Consider the following 21,645-nt stretch of genomic DNA (forward strand, 5'->3'; position numbering starts at 1 on the left):
GATCAGAATGTAGTGTTTATATCTACAACCCAGCCCCGGGTGTGAAGATTCAGAAGCATTTGCGATACCTTTAGCATGTCCGCAGCTTCCTTCCGGCGCTGTGCCATGTCCTCGGATTCAGTCAGAAGATCATCCAGTAAGGATGATTTATACAGCTGTCCTACTAACTCACTCTGAAGAGTATCTTTCACATGATTCACCAAAAAGTGCATTACTGCCTTTGGCACACTGTAAAATAAAGCCATCAGATGATCCGCTAACTTAGAATCAAAGCCTAAAAATGTTTTAAATACATGTATTTTCAAAACTGATTATGGAGTTATCCAGCAGTATACATATGCTCCGATTTAGTACTAACCTGTCTTGAATATTCTTTCTGACAATAAGAAAATAGGATTTGATGAGTCGCTCAATGACCTCACAGTCTCGCTGTTCACGCGCAGATAGTTTTCGTGCAACAGGAACTGGCTAAATGGGGTGAAGGGAAGAAAGAAACTTTGTTTTTGTGCCATTTTCAAATACAAGTTCAGTAAGTTTGGGGCGCCTGGGTGACTCAGTTAAGCGTCCAACTTCGGCTCAGGTGATGATCTAACATAACAGTTTGTGAGTTTGAGCCCCACGTTGGGCTCTGTGCTGACAGCTCAGAGCCTGGAGCCTGCTTTGGATTCTGTCTCCTCCTCTCTCTGCTCCTCCCCTACTTGCGCGCATGCTCTCAAAAATAAATGTTTAAGTTCAGTAAGTTTTTGTGACTTTTAGTTTCTTTTGTCTTTTAAAGTGTTCTCCGAATAACAGGGTTATCTCACTAGTGCTGAACCTATTTGCGTGGCTTACCACATCCAGCAGATTGACAGCATGGCCTTTTTGGGGACTGGCTGGCATAATTGGAATTGGTTTTGATTTTTCCTCAGCTAATAACTCTTCAGCTTTTGAAGTTTTCAGCATTCCTCTCCAGTTGCCTGTTGTTGGTTCCTGAACACCATCTCCGACCCCGCCACCTCCAGATGCAACCTGAAAAAAACGTTCCAAAATCTGTTCCAATCGTACCCTATCGGACCTTAACTGAACAAAGTTCATTTTCCTTGACAGCAGTCAAGAACACACATCCTGTACCCATCTGGAATCTCATCTATTCAGACAGATAACTGGGTCAGAAAGAGATGGCGGGTGGCATGTATAACTGGAACCCTGAGCTGTCTAAGAGGTTCTGTTGTAATTTCCAGGCCTCAGCCAGTAGATTGAGTTTTTATCGTTTGCTAACTTTAAAATTCTTCCTCTTCTCCAACTCCTCTACCACTATTAAAAACAAAACAGCTGCCATTCGGCTTTTTTTCAAAGGAACCTTACACACTGTTGAACTGTGATCTCTCCAAAAGTTCTGTGAACTCCTGTCTCCAAAACTTCAGAGTTTATGTTTTTAACAGTCAACAAAATACCATAGGATAGACCTACAAACTCTGTAACACACTCACGATTCTTAGGCTGATGTGACTTTAAACTGCCTAAAACATAGGATGTGACATAAACACAATGTAAGTTTCCTCCATGTCTCTACTCTTGAGAAAAGATCTGCTGAAAGGAATCTAGCACTACCATTAACCACAAGTGCTCTTGCACTTTCTTTTCTAGGATATGTTAGAAAAGATGTTTAGGATAATGGGAAAAACAGTAACTCATCAACACTTAAGCAATGTTTTTAGACGCTCTTGAAAAATTTTAGATCTTCTAATCTAAAATGGAGTTAAGATGACCTTCAAACTTCTAACAGAAATGCGTTATGGCAACTGTTTAAAAATGTTTTTTTTTTTTTTTTTTTTTTTTTAAAGCTCATAGATAACAGATCTGAAGATCAATTGTAGGGTGACAACTGGTTAAGTAGACTTTTGGGGGCAATCACATTACAAGTGTATACAGGTGTCAAATTATAATTTGTAGACCTGAAACATATTTTTAAAAAGTCATTGCGAATGGGGTATCTTTCTGAATTAAAACACTGGCCCAAATTTGTCTCTAATATGTCTGTTAAGATGGGCCATATCTAAATACAGGCAATATATTTATACACTGATTTTAAAATGAGTAATTATACTTTAAATACCTATTAACTACACATGAATGATAGAAATTACAAGGAAACTAAGCAAATTCAGGGTGATGCCATGAGTGAAGTAAAACCCAAAGCAATGATTTAGATGGTCTCTGTAAAACCTGAGCACAGGGGGCTGAGAGAGGTAAAACATTTATAAAGTTTTGAGGTTCAGCACCTTAAATCTGGACAGTGAGGAAAGGAGCTAAATGCAGAAAAACTATGGATGGGTCTGAATAGTTTAATGATTAATAATTTTCTCCAAAAAAAGTTCTCAAGAATTGACAGTCTCAAACTCTCCCAGTCCCCTTTGTTTTGAATTTGCTTAAACTGTTGAGGCACATTTTAAGCTACACATTGAGGTGACAATGCAAACTGAATGGAAGCATAAGGAAGCTGCAGGAGGGGATTATCCATTAGTACTGGACCAATGTCAGAACTTTTAAAGAGGAAATGTCCAAACATGTAACAACTTCCACCTCTGGAATCTTAATTTCCTACCACAATATTAAAATCAAAACTAGTAGGAAAGCCTATTGTTGTTATTTAAAGAAATGTTAAGACTAGAACGAATGCCATCTTAAAAGGATTAGAAAAGAAAAACAATAAAAAATGGAACACAGACAAGAGATAGATGCTACTGCACAAACAGATTCTTCAGTGATTTTGAAGACAGTGTTTCAGTGAGAACCAAAGGTACATTTCCATTCTGAAGCAAGAGACTCACATTTTTAGTTTCTCTTCTGCTGTCCTGAATTAACTGTTAAAAGATATGTTAAAACATGCAGTTTAACAAGCAAAATTTAAATACCAATGGTGTGAATTTCAAAACTGCAGGATAATTTCCTCTTTAAATTATTTTTCTGTGTGTTTCTGCTATCTGGCAAGCAAAGGCATGTCAACAATAATTTATGAAGTATACAGTTACATAATTCAGAATTCTTGTTAGACTAAATCTAACCTTAGCACAATATCCCAAATTAATATTCTATTCAGTGTACAGTGTGTTGTTTCCAGATGATTATGTTGCACCAAACAACCAGGCATGCAGGCTTAGATTAAGAATCAGAACAGACCTTGCCATCAGCCTCAGCAGAAGCAGCAGGGGAGGGCTCCTGGGAGGCAGGTGCCAAAGCACTTGGAACTTTATACGACTAAAGGTAAAAAATGCAGGGAAAGAAAATCAAGGATGCCAAAAATGCATTCAGAAAACATTCTATAAATGTAAATTTTTCTTCTCTGCATCAAATTAGTAAGTAACATGAGAAACAAAAGGAACCATGGGACATAAAATTATTTTTTATTCTTCCTTATTTCTTATATTGTTACCACTTTGTTAAAAGCCTTCTGCAATGAGTACCTAAGGACAATCCAAATCGTTTTTATTTTTGGAATCTGGTAAGATCTCTTCTGGTAAAGGATTTAAGATAACAGATTTGTATACACACATTTTAATGTATGCAACTTATTACAGGTAACCAGAACCTATTATATGCATATTATTTTTCCCTCTCTAAAATACCTTCTTGTTTTATAGTAAAGTCATCCATTGGTCATTTCAACTAATTGTACAGAGTTGATAAAGTCACCTTAAACTTTTAAAAGCTTGATATTTAAAATCCAACTTTAAGCATTTTTTCTAATGTATTCAAGATACCATTAACTTTAAATTACTCAAAACCTATTTTTAAGGGGGCCTGGTGGCTCGAGTCAGTTAAACATCCGGCTCTTGGTTTTTGGCTCAGGTCATGATCTCACAGTTTGTGAATTTGAGTCCCATGTCAGTCTTGGCATGGACAGTGTGGAGCCAGCTTGAGATTTTCTCTCTCCCTTTCTGCCCCTCCCCTGCTTGTGCGTGCATATACACACATGCGCTCTCGCTCACTCATAATATAAATAAGCTTTAAAAAAAAACCCTATTTTTCAATTTGAAATACCTTCACTCAAACAATGAAATAATTCCAATGGAATAGTGAAGAGAGAAAAAAAAATTAGAACTGAGGCTTACCAATCCATCTTTGCATGTTGGGAATATGCTTTAAAAATACTGTTTTTTACCTTGTCTCGTGATACAGCTGAAGGTAATTCTCTCGCTAGCCTGTTTCTCCTTTGTTCCTAGAAAACACAACCAAACAAAACCAAAGTAATTATCAGAGCACTGAGATACAAGCCTACTAAAAAATGTTCAGCTGAATTGAAAAGTGTGGAATGACTTACAGTATATCCTCTCACTGTTGGGACTCATGCCATAATTTTATTTTAAAACAAACAAGAAATCATTTAACCCAATGCTTCTCAATCTTTTTTTCTGCCCAACACACCTGAAGGATACAATACAACGTCAGTGACAGTGGCTCCCTAAACCAGGGATTCTCAAATGAGGGGCAATGGAATGACATCTTGGCTTTCCCCACTAAAAATCACAGATTGAAACTGTCCCACATAAATGTGTACGTCAGCCTTCAGCATACCATGTAGAATCTTAAGTGCACAGATGACAGAATACTTAAGCCTTTAGCTATCCTTTAAGGATGTTCCGTTTCCTTCATTCTACTATCTCCCAGAAATAAATGGAGCAGTGAAAACAGTCCTTTCTGTAACCTAATTTAACAGACTGATGGACCAGCCACTCTTCTACTTTGCTGTTATCAGGTAACTCTGGTACAAAGCTTAAGAAACTGACATTCAAATCAACAGGTGGTGAACACCTACTGTATGTCAGAGCACCAGGACAGGTTCAAGAGTGAGATGTATGTGTTAACGGCTCTCTCAGCAGCAACAGATACACAGAAAAGCATTTAGGTTAAAAAAAGTCAAAACTGCTCCTAAGTAGAAACCATTTCATGAACACTCTCAAGCCTGCAAAAAAAGATGTTAACAAAGCTTCCATATTGATCTTTTATGGGTAAGACTTTCTTTTGACAGATTCTTGACCAATTTTCTTTTTTTTTTCATGAGGTAGTCCAGTGATAAAAAATACATGATAAAAATGTGTGAATTTTAACAATCTTCAGAATAAAAAGTTTTCCATATTAAAATGTACGTTTTGAAGAGGGACACAAAGCAAAAAAAAGAGGGGGGGGCAGCAGAATCTGGAACCCAGAAATTCTCATCCTAGTCTGTTACCAACTTGTTACGACCTTAGCGGTCCTGGAAAGCATCCTGGCTTATTTGCTTTGTTGACCAGAGAGGTTACCAACTCTTCCTAAGCCCTCAGTTTTGTCATTTGTTAACCTTATCTACCCTCAAAGGGTTGTAAAGATTCAAGTAGAATATTCAAATAAAGTTCTTTGTCATGGAATCATTAAAAACAGAGACCTACTCATTTGTTTAAAACAAAACTTAGCTGAAATCCCATCATAAATGACCTTGTCGGGACGCCTGGGTGGCTCAGTCAGTTAAGTGTCCGACTTTGGTTCAGGTCATGATCTCATGGCTGGTGAGTTCGAGCCCCGCGTTGGACTCTGTGCTGACAGCTCAGAGCCTGGAGCCTGCTTCAGATTCTGTGTCTCCCTCTCTCTGCTCCTCCCCCACTCATGCTCTCTCTCTCTCTCTCAAAAATAAACATTAAAAAAAAAAAATTATAAATTACCTTGTCAGTATTACAAAAACTGTTCCATACATAAGTTTTCCATGAAGGTCGTTTCAGTGTTACAAGGACTAAATCCTAGTCCTAAAACAAGATCGACATGCATTTTTCATGTAACAGTTATCTGGTGCACTTTTCAAGTGCTTTAAAACGCTTACTTACGTGCATTTTTTAAATTTTTTTCTGACACTAACTTACCCCAGCTATGTAGCTAAAAATAGTTCCCTATACCTGTTAAAGATGCTTGTTTCTTTTTAACAGCACCCAGGAAAATAAGCACTAAGATAACACTTAATCATCTGTGGGCCTGAGATTCTTCATCTATTTAACCAAAGGACTGAAGTTGATGATGACCTTGGGTCCTCTCCAGTTCCCAAATTCCATGTTTACAATTTTCTCTCCATCCATTTGCATGAAAGGAAATTTTATATAGAAGGGAACTCTGAGGTCTTACTGGATTAAGGAATAGCAGAAAAATTTACTATTCTTGGATAAAAGTAGCATTGCTTTATCCACCAGCCTTGGCTCCATGTGAGATCTTCTGCAACTTGCAACATTAACCTCAAATGGAAAAAAAGAGCCATGAAATGCAGCCACCCCAGTACTGGTGAAAATTTACCATTAATTTAGGTAGTTCTTAGAATGTTTCCTTCCCAGCTTTTAGAGCCAAATAAAAGCAATTTTAAACATTCACTTTTTTTACTCTTCAACCTGAATAAACTACAACAGTTACTGAGAGAGCCAGCCAGGCAGTCCTTCAACACTAAATCAGTGAATCCCAGATCCCCTCTGAGTTACAGCTTCGGAAAGAGAAAAGGAGAATAATGCCTCCGGGTGGTTTTGAGAATTCAATTTAACATAACAATGTTATGCCCTTAGCATACTTCCTGGGATGTAACAGACAACAATAGGTATCTGTATGTTTTATACTTATGCCATGCTTGGTAAATTTGATACAACTGATTTACAGTGGATTTTCTCTCTCAAAAGAGACAATTCAAATTGTATTTACCTCTATATTATTGTTCATCAGCCCACAAGCATCAGCAAAGTCTGGATGTTTTGTGTTGATGTAAGCCAGTTCAATTGCCACTAAGTTATGGACCTAGAAAAAAAATTAAATTAGGCTATATACTAAAACATGTCAACCTAATTCTAATTTAGGAAACAAAACTTACTAAATAGTTCTAAAAAAGGCAGTATGGGAAACGGATGCCTTAACAAATACTCAATATTTATACTCCAACTAATACATGTTATGCCATATTAGAATTTGCCCTATCTTTTATCTATATTTCATCATCTAAGACTGCATTTCTAAGGGGGTGAGATAGTGACCTTAAGGTAGTTAGAAGTATTTTGTTAGAAAAAAAAAATTTACCCAATGCAAATCTAAGTTCGAAGGCTTTATGTAACCTTGCTATTAAAACCTCAGATCATCTGCTATTCCACATCAACGTTTCAGTTCAGTTTCAACAAGAAAATATTTCATAATCAGATAAAGTCAAAGATGTTAACTTTGAGTAAAGGATACATTTAAAGACCTGAGCCTTAATTATGACAAACCTAGTTTAAATATTATACGTGGTTTGAAATCCTAACGGGACAATAGTCAAAAAGGAAAGCTAAGAGGCGCGCGCCTGGGTGGTTCAGTCGGTTAAGCATCAGACTCTTGGTTTCACCTCAGGTCATGATCTCACGGTTCATGAGTTTGGGCCATGCAGAGCCTGCCTGGAATTCTCTCTCTCTCCTTGCCCCCCCTCCCTCACTAGCTCTCTCGCTCTCAAAATAAACTTAAAAAAAAGGAAAGCTGAAATTAATTCCTCCAGTATTGCAGAGATTTAACTAACCCCTTCATCTGCACCGTTCCAACAAATCTCAGGTATTAGAACAGCATGAAAACGTCAAAACCAGGTGAAAAGGATCTATTCAAATGAAATTCCAATGATTCTGTCATCTCACTAGGTGGACCCTGAGAGCAGGGGAACTACATATCCCTACTCCTCTCAGTCTGGGGGCTGCGCTCGCAAGGGAAACAACCGAGTGGCAGGGATTACATTCTCTACTTCCAAGGATGGTCTTGTACTCTTAGTAAACCTCCACTGGGGCTCACCACCATCCCAAATGCACTTTTAGTGACCAGGAAGGTAAACAAAACAACCAACAAATAGAGACATAAAGGCAATTTCAAATGCTTATCCCACATTTTTGCCAATTTCAGCATTTTTAAGGATAGCAGCAACCCACAGAATAGTAGCAAGCAACCATGACATTACAGTACTGGGCCATCAAAAGCAAACTAGAAGTGGCCAAATTATTGTCATGTGCCAGAGTTAAAATAAGAGGTTGCTCTAAAGGCTCAGTTTACTGGGGCTGAAGACAAAACTAATTTTCCATTAGATCAGTGGTGCTACGTAACAGAGCAAAACTATTCACAATCCTCAAGAGGAACTCCATTCTCATGAAAACCTGTGGCTGCAGGCTAACGATGATGAAAACATGAAGAAAAATGTACTTTATACCAGAATTACTGAAGTTTCCTTTGAAATAATGGAAGTTCACTAATTGTTTTCTTGCCACTATACTGGAAAACATGCCTGAACTCTAAAGTACTCATACTGCTGTACAAAAAGCTTCAACAGTGATTACAATGATGACTTGTGAAAATAACAGCTCACCATTTCATTTGTAACAGGTAACCGTTTACGAAGAAGACAAGTCACTACTTCAACTATGGCATCATGAAGTTTAGGAAACCGCAACAACTCCTAAATATGATGGAAGAAAGAAACACAGAAGTCTACTTTGTTTAATGGAAAATTAAATAATTAATGAAATAATTAGATTTTAAGCTACATGTAAGCTGACTACTTCAAAGCACTTTTAGAAAAGGAAGCTACAGATGTGAACTTCCTGTTAACCCATCTTACAGATTTCCTCCCATCCCATGAAACCACCACTTCCGTATTTTACTACTTAATCGGACACCCATTACATTTGTCTGTTACCTGTGTACTGTAATTGCTACAGTGCTGAATGATCCTTTGCATTTCCTCATGAACTAGCTCCACACAACGCAGGCTGGGTTCTTCCAGACGTTTGATTTGCCGCTTGACCAGTAACTCAAATGAAACTTCAGGCACAAACAAAGCAGGACGAGGACCCTAAAAAAAAAAAAAAAAAAAAAAAAAGTCGAGCTCTTATTATAGCTATATACAATTTTAGCTCTTCCCTAGGTTAAAATAAATCACATTGTTTGGTATTTTTCATGAAAAGTGCTTCCTAATATCAAGTATGAGGGCAAAGAGGCTATACAGTTCATTTAAAAAGATATAGCTAATGAGTTAAAAATTATAATAAACCTTTAACCTCTTTTTTAAAAAAATTCTAAGCCGAGCATACTCACAGTAGCATTTCTAATGGCAGTCAAAATGTCAATAGTGTTAAGGCCACCTAGTGGGTCAACAGATTCTAAAGTTCGCCCAAAAGTCTCATGGAAAATATAACATATCCGAGCACCACCGCATCTGAAAGGCAATCAAGTATATGATTCCTGTTATTATTAAAAGGGAAAGAAGGTGCAAGTTAGAAGTCTTTAAGGTCTTATTTTCTGAGAACGTCTCAGATAAACGATTACATTTAGATCATTTTCATGTGCTCTTAACTCCATCATGAACCAGTTTCTCTATTTTTTTCTTTTAATGGAAAGAAGGGCATTCACATGTGTATGTGTGTGTGCACACAGAGCTGTTCTGTCAAAACACAGTCAACTAAGAACTACTGAACATCTTTTCTCTGCCCTAGTTTTCTTCAACTATAAGCTTTTGAAAAGAGCAGGAATGGTATCTTATTTGTTTCTGTCTATTCACAATTTAGAGGGGAGATAAGTAAACTTTTCCTGTAAAGGGCCAGATAGTTTAGACTTTTCAGGCCATACAGTCTGTCACAACCACTCTGTTCTACCACTGAGCACAAAAGCAGCCACAGACAAAATATAATAAGTATAGCTGTATTCCAGTAAAACTCAGGCACACAGAAATGTGGATTCTATATAATTTTCATGTCATGAAATAGTCTTTGAATTTTTTTTCAACTATTTAAAAATATAAAAATCATTCTTAGCCAATGGGCTACAGTTTGCCTACTCCTGCTTTAAACAAATCTCTACTGGGGCGCCTGGGTGGCTCAGTCGGTTGAGCGACCGACTTTGGCTCAGGTCATGATCTCACAGTCTGGGAGTTCGAGCCCCGCATCGGGCTCTGTGCTGACAGCTCAGAGCCAGGAGCCTGCTTCAGATTCTGTGTCTCCCTCTCTCTTTCTTCCTCCCCCGCTCATGCTCTGTCTCTGTCTCAGAAATAAATAAACACTAAAAAAAAAAAAAAAAAAAAAAAAAAAAAAAATTTAAAGAAATCTCTACTATTCACTACTTTCTTACAGTTGTCTAGGCAGAAGGTGAACTAGCCTAACATTATGCTAGGTGAAATAAGGCAAACACAAAAGGACAAATACTGTATGATTCCCCTTATATGAAGTACCTAGAATTGGCAGATTCATAGAGACAAAGCAAATTAGAGGTTCCTAGAGACGAGGAGGAGGGAACAAAGAGATACTGCTTAATGGATACAGAGTTTCGGTTGAGGTGATAAAAAATTTTACAAATAGACACCATTTGATGGTTAGACAATATTGTGACTGTATTAATGCCATTAAATTATACTTAAAATTACCAGTTAAAATTACCAGTCTGCCTTCAACCTTTACCTTCTCCAAATAATTTTTCAAAATCACCATAATTATACTTCTAAAATGGGTGCTCCTCTGACCAGAAGTGTTCTGTTATAGCAAGAAGTCTTCCAAATTCTGAAGATCTCTGGCTTTCCACAGTCTTGTTTTCAGATGCCTTTGCTGCCTTACCTCCTGTTATGTCTTGTCATTGTACATACCATTCTGCAAATACACCCTGCATTATTCTTCGCTGTTCAAAGCCTAAAATACTCTTCTACTTACTGCATCCCGAAGTTCTATTCAGAGCCCAACCCAAATACATTCTAACTACGGCATTCTCCCAGTCCCTGAGAGAAATGTAAATGGTGTCTTTTCAGTGTCCTAAAGGCTTGAATAGGTGGTTACACAGGTATTTACTTTATTAACTATTTATAAAACCCCCCCGTATATATTATATGCATGTTTCTGGATATGTATTTAATAAGTATTTAAATAAAAATACTTGATTATACTCCTGTTTGCCACACAATTGTGCCTCAGGTTACCTGGATCTACCTTACCCACTAAGCTCTTTTTTATTTTTATTTATTATTTTTTAATGTTTATTTATTTTTGAGAGCGAGAGAGAGAGAAAGTGCAAGCAGGGGAGGGACAGAGAGAGAGAGGGAGACACAGAATCCGAAGCAGGCTCCCAGCTCTGAGCTGTCAGTACAGAGCCTGACGCAGGGCTTGAACTCACAAACCATGAGATCATGACCTGAGCTGAAGTCAGACACCTAACCAATTGAGCCACCCAGGCACGCCCCCACTGAGCTCTTTAAAGATTCATCTTAGTAATCTTTATTTCCCTCAATATGCTATAAATATAATAAGCAACCATCCAACAATTTATGGGGTTAACTCACTTATATAAGGCCACCTGGGTCACACAAAAGTACACAGAACACACAAAAGTGCAAATATAATTTCATGAGTGGTGAAATCTGAATAAGCTCTGTGGGTTGTACCAATGTCCATTTTCTCATTTTGTTACTGTGCTATATATAAGATATCAACACTGGGGAAGATGGGGTGAAGGATTAACAGGACCTACTTGTACATTTATTTGCAACTTCCTGGAAGTCTATAATTATTTCAAAATGAAAAGATTTTTTTAAGTGAGAATTTAGAGAAATGAACATTCTTATGTATTGCTAATACAATCTATTAACAGTATGGCAACAATAAGAGGCTTTTAGGATGTTATAACCTTTGACATAGTAATTCCATTCTAGGAATTTATCCTAAGGGTTTACTTGGATACATGCCCTGGAAACAGTCCATCACAACATTTTTTATATTTGTGTATAAATGAAAACAACGTATCAGTAGTAAGGTACTGGTTTAAGAAATGAGAGTGTACCTAAAAAATAAAATACTATGTAAATTTTAAGATTGATAATAGAAATGTATAAGTAATATTAGTTGTTTGTGATATGTTGATTTACAAAATGATTCCAAAATAGCGTGTATAGCATCTGATTTTTGAAGATGTGTAATACAGGCATTTATAATGCATAGAAAAATGTCTAGATTCATGCCAAAATTAGCAGGGAGTATTTCTAGTTAGTGGAATTAAGTAATTTTGTCATATATTCTTTTTATCTGCATTTTCTTCCTTTTTTTCATGAATAATTACAGTGTGTATATTAAAGAAATGAACATTTAAGGAGTTACCAAATATTTTAAAGATTTATCAAAGTTTTATTAAAAAAAAAAACCTGAAATTTTTACTGTGCTTTATACTTAGTTTACAGAGCATTTTTACACATACATCAGACATCATCCTATGCAAAATACTACTTTACAGGTAGTATAAATCACAATCAGATCATCTCAGATTTAAAGTCACTATTATAAAAGTTAAAGTAACCTAGCAATTCAGGTAACCAAATCCATACAGAAATTTTTTTTACTTACAGCTCTGAAGTTTCAATATATTTTGCGGTTCCTTCAATAGTGTTACAATATTCTGTGGCAAATTTGGTAATAAGCTGGAGTAAAGTAGCACTTTTATCATCCACAGGTTCACCATAGCTATTTAGGAGAGACTGATACTGAGCAGCTAGAACATTTATTCTTGTTTTCAGCTCTGGTAAGCAGTCTCTGATGTGATGCATCAGTAACCTAACAAAGGTTAGAAAAAATGATTTAAAGTAAAACTGTGTATTTTGAAGCCCCAAACAGCTCAAATTTTTAAAATGCCAATAATGGTGAAAGCTGTCAAATAATTTGTCTTGGCAGGAAATAATGCAATTTTAGGCTAGAAATAAATACTTAGTCTGAACAAAGACAACTTGATTGACACTTTAAATTTGCCTTCAACCCATAAAATTATAGCAGTTGCTAAGAGAATCAAATAGAAACTGAAACATATTATTTCTATATTCATTACAATTACCTCAAAGAAAGTAAGCTACTCAATATAATTCTACCTAGATGATTTTTGTTTCTGACTTATCTTAGCAGAGTGAAAATCAATCTTATTAAGATCCAAGTCTATCAGCCTTTATTTAGAGAGTAAGACAAAAGAAAAAACAGCTTTCATTTTAGTCATTTATAAATTATCTAAAAAGGTCTTCCAGTCCCTCTACCATCAGTGGGTATTAAGAAATTCAAGGTACATACCTTAAATTCTTTTTATGAATAATAGAAGGCATCCAAAAATAAGACTAGATTATGTGAAAAATTATAAATTTTAATTAAGTTCCTGAAATCCCAAGTGGAAACTAAGTCATTTGTTATCTAGTTCTAGCACCAAAAATAAATGACTGTCAAGAACTTCGTAATTAAGATGTCTTAAAATTCCCTTGCGCATTTCTAAACTCCATAATTTAATGCCAACCACCCCAATAAAAAAAGATATCTATATTACAAGAACCTACATACAAGAAACAAGACCTGAAACGATATACATAAGAACATTATGAAAATATAAAGAACTAAAAATGAGAGCTCTCAGACACCTACTGGCAAGCAAACAAACAAACCAACAAAATCTCATTTTTCAAGAGGTAAAAATGTTACCTGTTCAGAGTCCTAGCAAGATACTTTGTTCCATTTCTATTAGCCAGGGATGGGTATTTCTTTTGAAGAAAAGCATATTCATCACGGATTGAATCAGTTACACTCTTCTTATTGTTAATGTCTAGCTGGCTCCTAAGGTTGAAAAATAACAAAACCTTTCAACTAAAGTCAACTGAGGTCTTCTACATACCTTGGATGATGATGATGATGATGATAGCACCAAGCATTGTTTGTAATGCCTGATACGGATTGTTTTATTTAATTCTTGCAGTAATACTATGCAATAGGTATTATTCCATTTTATGCCAAAGGAACTGAGGCTCAGGGACATTAACCTACCCAAGGTCACATGTTAAGTACTTCAGCCTATATTCAATCTGTGACTTGTAAGTAAATAATGCCTGAATAGTTTAGGACTCATAACTACCATTCACTATAGTCAAAAGCAGTACTCTTAAGTAACAGGGATAGACATGTGAAAAAAGTATAAGCATGATAGCCAGCTGTATATTTTATCCATGGACAGGCAATGGATTTCTACCAAAAATAATTAACTTTGAAGAGCAGTCAACTACAAATGCAACAGTTTTATACCACCAGCTCGCATGAAAAGAGAGTGGGAATTAAACACACACACACACACACACACACACACACACACAAAAGAAAGAAAACAAAAAGAGAAGTCAAAGTATAGGAGAGTTAGGACATACGAATAAAGCAGACAACTGAAAGAGATCTTGGATATCACTTAGTAAAAACATTTTCATTTTATTTATTTGTTTAAATTTTTTTTTTTTTTTTGAGAGAGAGAGAGAGGGAGGGCGTGCAAGTGCAAGTGGAGAAGGGGCAGAGAGAGAGGGTGACAGAGAATCTTAAGCAGGCTCCACACCTAGCATGGAGCCCAACCTCAGGCCTCGATCTCACTTGAGCTGAAATCAAGAGTTGGACACTTAACAAAATGAGCCACCCAGGCATCCCTTTATTTATCTATTTATTTACTTTTTGAGGGAGAGAAAAGCAGTATCATTTTAAAAGGCCTGAAACCCCAAACATGTTAGGTGTCATTTAAGCCCACATTATTTTTTTTTTTCAACGGTTTTTTTTTTTTTTTTTTTGGGACAGAGAGAGACAGAGCATGAACGGGGGAGGGGCAGAGAGAGAGGGAGACACAGAATCGGAAACAGGCTCCAGGCTCCGAGCCATCAGCCCAGAGCCTGACGCGGGGCTCGAACTCACGGACCGCGAGATCGTGACCTGGCTGAAGTCGGACGCTTAACCGACTGCGCCACCCAGGCGCCCCTTAAGCCCACATTATATATCTAGTTTAGAGACAAACTAGGACTAGAACCCGGATCTCCTGTTAATTTCAGTGCTGCCTACTTTATAAAGGCTTTGGACTAAGAGAGTGCTTCATTTGAAATCTGCTTTCACCATGTGACTTTGGGAGATATAAAACTTGAGCCTTCTAATTATAAAATAGACACCAACACCTACCTCACAGTGATGTTGTAAGGGTTCAAAGAGATACCATTTGCAAATTGCTCACAGTAAAGTCTCTAAAACATAATTAGACGCTCAGTAGTAGTTTCCTTTCCACAATTTTTAATACCAGCTATTCATTATTAGAATACCTTTAATAAAATTTCTCCAAGTCACATCCTGGCAAATACAAAGGATCAATCACTAATGCCAGAGGTGTTAAACCAATTTATTAACATCCTACCATCTTAACAAACTCTTTCTTGATTGCATGCAAATTTAAATAATACTCTTTTTGCTTATCCAGTGCACTCCTCATACATAACACAATAGGCAGGAATTTTTCAAGCCTCGCTATTAAATTTTCTTCCGCTTTATAGCACTGCTTACTTTAAAAATCCTTTCCATTACAAACACCCACAGGAGGCTTTAGTGGATCTTTTCTCCCTTTAGAGCACTGAATTCCTAACAATACCACAGTTACAGTAAAAGGGAAAAAGAGGGATCATATCACATTTTAGACTACTTTTTAAAATTCAGATTTGCTCTGAAATAGGAATGCTGCAATTATTATCCCATTCTTGATTGCTAACCTGTTAACTACTCCAATTATTCCAAGTTTGACTGGTATAACCCTTCCCATCAATACATCCATGGCATCAGTACCCGCATCCATGAGGTCAAGTTTAGTGATTACAGCTAAGGTTCTGCGACCTGGTAAATGCAAAAAAGAAAAGATATTGATCCATTAAATAAAGCTATTCAGTATTAATAAAGAAAAATCCTCATCTATAATCCCTCCTTAACGTTACTTCTGTCATCATTTTGACAGTATTTTTCCAGCCTTTGCTTATAGATACTTTTTAAAGTTTATTTATTTTGAGACAGAGACAGAGAGAGGGCAAGCTGGGCAAGTGCAGAGAGAGAGGGTAAGAGAATCCCAAGCAGGCTCTGTGGGGTCAGTGCCAGGCCAGAATCGGGGCTCCATCTCACAAACCACGAGTTCATGACCTGAGCTGAAATCAAGAGTTGGATGCTTAACCCACAAATACTTTTTAAAAACTTACTTTAGGGGCAGCACCTGGGTGGCTCAGTTAGTTAAGCATCTGACTCTTGATTTCAGTTCAGGTCACGATCTCGTGGTTCATGAGTTCGAACTCTGCACTGGGCTCGAGCCTGCTTGGGATTCTCTCTCTTTCTCTGTCTCCACCCCTCCCCTCCCCTGTTTTCTCTTTCTCTCTCTCTCTCTCTTTCAAAAATAAATAAACTTTTAAAAAAATAGAAAATTATAAAAAATAACTTATTTTAATCATCATGTAAGATTAAAAAAATTTTTCACATATAGTGTTTTTTATTAGCTCTTAGGGCTCATTTTTTATAAGTATTTTAAAAATCTATTTAAAATTTACTCACTCCTGTTGTATAGTTCCAGGAGTTTTGATAAATGCAAAAGAGTTATGCCACTTCCACCTCAAGACAAAACAGTTGTATCACTTCCCCCCAAAGTTATTTGTACTACCACCCAATCAAACCCCTTTTCTTTAAAAAAATTTTTTTTCGGGGCTTCTGGGTGGCGCAGTCGGTTAAGCGTCCGACTTCAGCCAGGTCACGATCTCGCGGTCCGTGAGTTCGAGCCCCGCGTCAGGCTCTGGGCTGATGGCTCGGAGCCTGGAGCCTGTTTCCGATTCTGTGTCTCCCTCTCTCTCTGCCCCTCCCCCGTTCATGCTCTGTCTCTGTCTGTCCCAAAAATAAATAAAAAACATTAAAAAAAAAAAATTAAAAAAAAAATAAAATAAAATAAATTTTTTTCAATGTTTATTTATTTATTTTTTTTTATTAATTTTTTTTTTTTTTAATTTATTTTTGGGACAGAGAGAGGCAGAGCATGAACGGGGGAGGGGCAGAGAGAGAGGGAGACACAGAATCGGAAACAGGCTCCAGGCTCCGAGCCATCAGCCCAGAGCCTGACGCGGGGCTCGAACTCACTGACCGCGAGATCGTGACCTGGCTGAAGTCGGACGCCTAACCGACTGCGCCACCCAGGCGCCCCTCAATGTTTATTTGAGACAGAGGGAGAGAGAGAGGCGCAGAGAGAGAAGGAGACACAGAACCCAAAGCAGGCTCCAGACTTTGAGCCGTCAGCACAGAACACGACACGGGGCTCAAACCCACGAACCGCCAGATCATGACCTGAGCCGAAGTCGGAGGCCCAACCGACTGAGCCACCCAGGTGCCCCTCAAACCCCTTTTCTATTCCTAGATTTGCTTTTCCAGAATATGACATAAATAGAATCATATACATATATATAGCCTTTTGACTCTGGCTTCTTTCACTTGACATAATGCACTTGAGAGTCATCCGTGTTGTTGCATATATCAATAATTCATTCTTTTTCATTGCAAAGCAGTGTTCCATGGTACGGATATACTATAGTTTGGTACTTTGAGAAACATTTGGGTTGTTTCCAGTTTTAGGAGATACAAATAATAGGTTTTCATTTAACATGGGTAAATGTCTAGGAGTGGTACTGACTGAACTTTTTAAGAAACTGACAAACCGCTTCAAAATGGCCGGTACCATTCCCACCAGTAATGTGTAAGAACCGCAGCTGCTCTGCACAGTGTCTAATTTTACATACGGCATTTTCAACATTGCTTCACATCTACAAAATCATCCTTTTTAATGATTCCCTACCCATCACTACCTTAATAATCTATTATTATCTTAATCTATTATAATCTTAATCAGTCCTACTATGGGCCATATATTAAGTTGAATTTAATTTTTTGACACTATAAATAATACTCGATGGCACTATTTCTTTACAATATATGACCGGATTCAGATTCCTAGATCAAGGGTTGCCTGGGTGGCTCAGTCGACTCTTGACTGTGGTTCAGGTCATGATCTTGCAGTTCGTGAGATCGAGCCCCGCAACGGGCTCTGAGCTGACAGTGTAGAGCCTCCTTGGGATTCACTCTCTCCCTCTCTCTTCCCCTATCCCACTTTCTCTCTTTCAAAACAAATAAACTTAAAAAAAAAAAAAATTACTAGATCAAAAGTATGATCCTATTTATGGCTCAAAGGTCAGTTTAAAATAGAATGCATATAAAATGCTTAACAGTTTAAATGATAAATGTAAAATTTAAATAAACCTTTTGATAGAGCTTAATTAATTTATTTCTTACTATTATTTTTTAAGTAAACTCTACCCACAATGTGGGGCTCAAACTCATGACCTTGAGATCAAGAGTCGTATGCTCCACCGTCTGAGCCAGCCAGGAGCCCCTAGAGCTTATCCTCCAATCTAACATGAACATGTGGTAAACACTTCTTAAAAGCTTTAAATTAAATAAAAATACTTTTAAAAATTACTGTTTATGGGAATTTTAATTAGTAGCCTTAGCATTAACTTTTCCTACCAAATTTTTATTTCAAATTCTTCTTCAAAGCAAGAAAAAAGAAAACAGGACACAGCCCACAGAACCCCCAAATACTCCAGTAAAAAAATTAGATCCTATGTGGAGCAAAGCTACATTTATTAGCAGCAATAATAATTACTCTCTTATAAGCTGCCATTGTATATATACTATGAGATGTATATCACAGCATTAGTCAACTATCATACAATGATCCACAGTATGAACTAATCCTTGGGGTTATGAATACTTCATAAAAGGATTTTACCTTTATTTCTAAGAATTTCCTCTGCCTTATGTCTGTCTAAATGTTTTCTACCTCTGCGGAATGTAGATAACCACAATTAGCTACTGTATCATAATCGACAATGATCAATTATGAGTTAATTATTCTTAGAAGTCAGCTAGTCAAAAATCTAAATCATTTTATTTCTACAAAACAAACCGTCCTTGAAAAGCCATCTTATTATTTAAAAAAAATTTTTTTTAATGTTTATTTATTTTTGAAGGGTAGAAAGACACAGCATGAGCAGGGCCGGGGCAGAAGAGAGGGAGACACAGAATCCAAAGTAGGCTCCAGGCTCTGAGCTGTCAGCACAGAACCCAATGCAGGGCTCAAACCCACGAGCTCTGAGATCATGATCTGAGCTGAAGTCAGATACTTAACTGACTGAGCCACCCAGGTGCCCCTCATATTATTATTTTAAAGTCATCAGGTAACCATTACAAATATGGACATGATGTTAAGTATTTTTGCCTTGACTATACAGCAACTAACCCATTAAAACTTTATTTTCCATCCGAATCTCTATTTGTAATTATAAGCAGAATAGGAGCACACTGTTTTTTAAATCTGTATTAACAGTTTGATATTCCTTTTAAAAATATTCCTTTCTTGAGGGTAGATTTACCACTGTTAACCAACCATATCTCATTAAATATAAACATTTGTCCTTACCGTCTGGATCTACCTCTCTTGAAATCTTAAGGGCCTCTGATGTGGCCATATCGGTATTAGCAGCAGTGACAGCAAGGATGATGGAATTTGGATTACTGATGAAGCGAAGAATGAGCTCTCGGATTTGAAGCTCAATATCCTTAGGTTGATCACCCACAGGCACCTGAACCGAAGAGAAATGAAGAAGGAACTAGTAATAAAAATCAACTCAGCCTCCCCTCACTTAATCTACAGAACGTGGGCATTACTCCATTTACAGTTAAAATGAAGAAAGTATATACATACTACTAGTAGTGGTATGTATGCATTTGGTAATATGTGAAAGCCTCAAAATGTACCTCTTGCAGATATCAGAAGTTTACTGTGTGAAGAATTGGTTGGTGTTAATTCCTAGAGACAAATTCATTCGTTCATTCATTCATTCATTTATTCATTCATTCAATTACCAAATATTTACTGGCAGCCTAATATATTTCAGGCACTGTTCTACATATGTCTACACATATGTCATGGCAGTCATTAAGTAAAAAGAGACTGATAATTATTTGAAATCAGATTATGCTTTTAAATAATGAGGGAAGAACTCACTCAGATAATGACATTTGAGAGAATGGCCAGAAACTGAAGGAGATAAGGGAGAGTTACATGCAGATATCTAGTGGAAGAATATTCCAGCAAGATGAATGATAAGGTCAGAACACTGGAACAGAAAGAGAAGAGTAACAGGATACTTTAAATCTCTTTTTAGAACTTAAGCTTTTACTGTGAATGAAATGAAAAGCCAATGGAGAGATTTTGAGCCAAGGAATGACACAATCTAATTTTTACCTTAATAGCATCATTCTGGCTGATTAATTAACAGATTATGAGGAAGACCTGTTAGGAGGCTGTTGCAGTAATGCAGGTGAGATGACAGTGGCTAGATTAGGATGGTAGCTACAAATCTGTATATACAACAGAGTTCTAGATATATTTTAAATGTAAGGAGAGCCAAAAAGATCTGCTCACAGAGTGGTGTGGAATACAAAAGTATCAAGGCTGACTACAAACTTTTTGGCTAAGCAACTGACAGAAGAGGGTTGCCATTTATTTAGTTGGGGGAGATTATAGCAGGATCAAGTCAGCTTGAGGGATAGGTCAGAAATTTAGCACGTGACATAACAAGCTTGAAACGTCTACTAGACACTTGTGTGGACATGCCAAACAGACAGTTATAAAAGTCTGGAGATGTTTAAATGCTGTCAACATACAGACATTCACGCATTTAAACCCATACGTTTAGACGAAATCATCAAGGGGAGGTAAGTGTACCCACTTGACCAGAGGTCTAAAAACTGAGCTCTAGGCACTCACTGTTAACACTGGGAAGATAAGAAACCAGCAAAAGAGACAGAGAAGGAGTGGACAGGGATGCTGGAGAGAAACCTGCAGAGTATGGTGTCGTGGAAGCCAAGTAAAGAAAGTGTTTCAAGGAGAAGGGAGGGCTCAACTATATCAATGCTGCTAGATCAAGTTGACTGGAAAAAAAAAAAAAGGCTGATTATTCTCATATAACGTCAAGTAAAAACCACATTTGTTCGAGTGAAAACAAACATGACCAAATCCACGATGAGTAACAACTAATCTTTACCTTGGTCATTCCTGGCAAATCCACAAGTGTCAGATTGACAACATTGGGTGAAAAAATCTTAAGATGAATTGGCTCAGGGCTTACTCCCTAAAAATAAGTTTTAAAATACATTAAAATCACATTAAAATTTCATTGAAATATAAAAATGCCAAGTACATCTCATTTCAAGTAGACAGACTCTAGATGCTTTCAGATACAAATTAAACCATGATCCCTAAAACATTTCAGCAATCAAAACCTGATGAAACCCATGGGAAGTAAGGCAGCCAGCCAGCCATATAGCAGGTTATAAGGTTACTCAATCCTGTAACATTAATATACAAAATTTATTTCCCCTTTATTATTCCACATTCTTTTCTCTGGGTTCTAGACAGATACAATTTCTTAAGTACGTTTAACAGACTTAGTGCTGAACAAAAGAACACTGTGTCACTATCCAAATTTATGAGGTTCTTCAGTAGACAGTGAGGCATAGGTAACAAGTTATCCACATCAACTTGGTTCCTAATCTTTGAATATCAGGTAGCAAAAGCATATATTCTAAGAGACTCCTCAGAAAATTTATCTGCATCTTCAGATTCCTGAATTCAAATAGAATTTGGATAGTGAGAGATACCTTTATTTCCCTAGACTGAGATCATTATACACACTGCCTTCTCTTCACCACTGGCCCTCTACAAGTTTTAGAGCTG

General features: G+C 37.0%; 1 protein-coding gene across 9 annotated transcripts in view; it reads right to left on the reverse strand.

The window, feature by feature from the left end:
• The window catches only part of DNM1L (dynamin 1 like), a 51,397-nt gene that overhangs the window by 2,010 nt on the left and 27,742 nt on the right, over positions 1–21,645 (reverse strand). For 3 of the 9 annotated variants that reach the window (XM_058743154.1, XM_058743146.1, XM_058743148.1), the window contains 15 exons: positions 20,954–21,040; positions 19,324–19,486; positions 15,539–15,659; positions 13,464–13,595; positions 12,357–12,563; positions 9,079–9,199; positions 8,681–8,836; positions 8,351–8,440; positions 6,685–6,777; positions 4,142–4,198; positions 3,160–3,237; positions 2,811–2,843; positions 832–1,008; positions 359–468; positions 69–228 (listed from right to left, as the gene is read on the reverse strand). In XM_058743154.1, the coding sequence (XP_058599137.1) occupies positions 69–228; positions 359–468; positions 832–1,008; positions 2,811–2,843; positions 3,160–3,237; positions 4,142–4,198; positions 6,685–6,777; positions 8,351–8,440; positions 8,681–8,836; positions 9,079–9,199; positions 12,357–12,563; positions 13,464–13,595; positions 15,539–15,659; positions 19,324–19,486; positions 20,954–21,040 (1,785 nt within the window). The remainder of the gene's footprint in view (positions 1–68; positions 229–358; positions 469–831; positions 1,009–2,810; positions 2,844–3,159; positions 3,238–4,141; positions 4,199–6,684; positions 6,778–8,350; positions 8,441–8,680; positions 8,837–9,078; positions 9,200–12,356; positions 12,564–13,463; positions 13,596–15,538; positions 15,660–19,323; positions 19,487–20,953; positions 21,041–21,645) is intronic. The other 6 variants (XM_058743150.1, XM_058743152.1, XM_058743147.1 and 3 more) reach the window with 3 other exon arrangements.

The sequence above is a fragment of the Neofelis nebulosa genome, chromosome 8, assembly GCF_028018385.1.
Source record: "Neofelis nebulosa isolate mNeoNeb1 chromosome 8, mNeoNeb1.pri, whole genome shotgun sequence".
Classification (NCBI taxonomy): domain Eukaryota; kingdom Metazoa; phylum Chordata; class Mammalia; order Carnivora; family Felidae; genus Neofelis; species Neofelis nebulosa.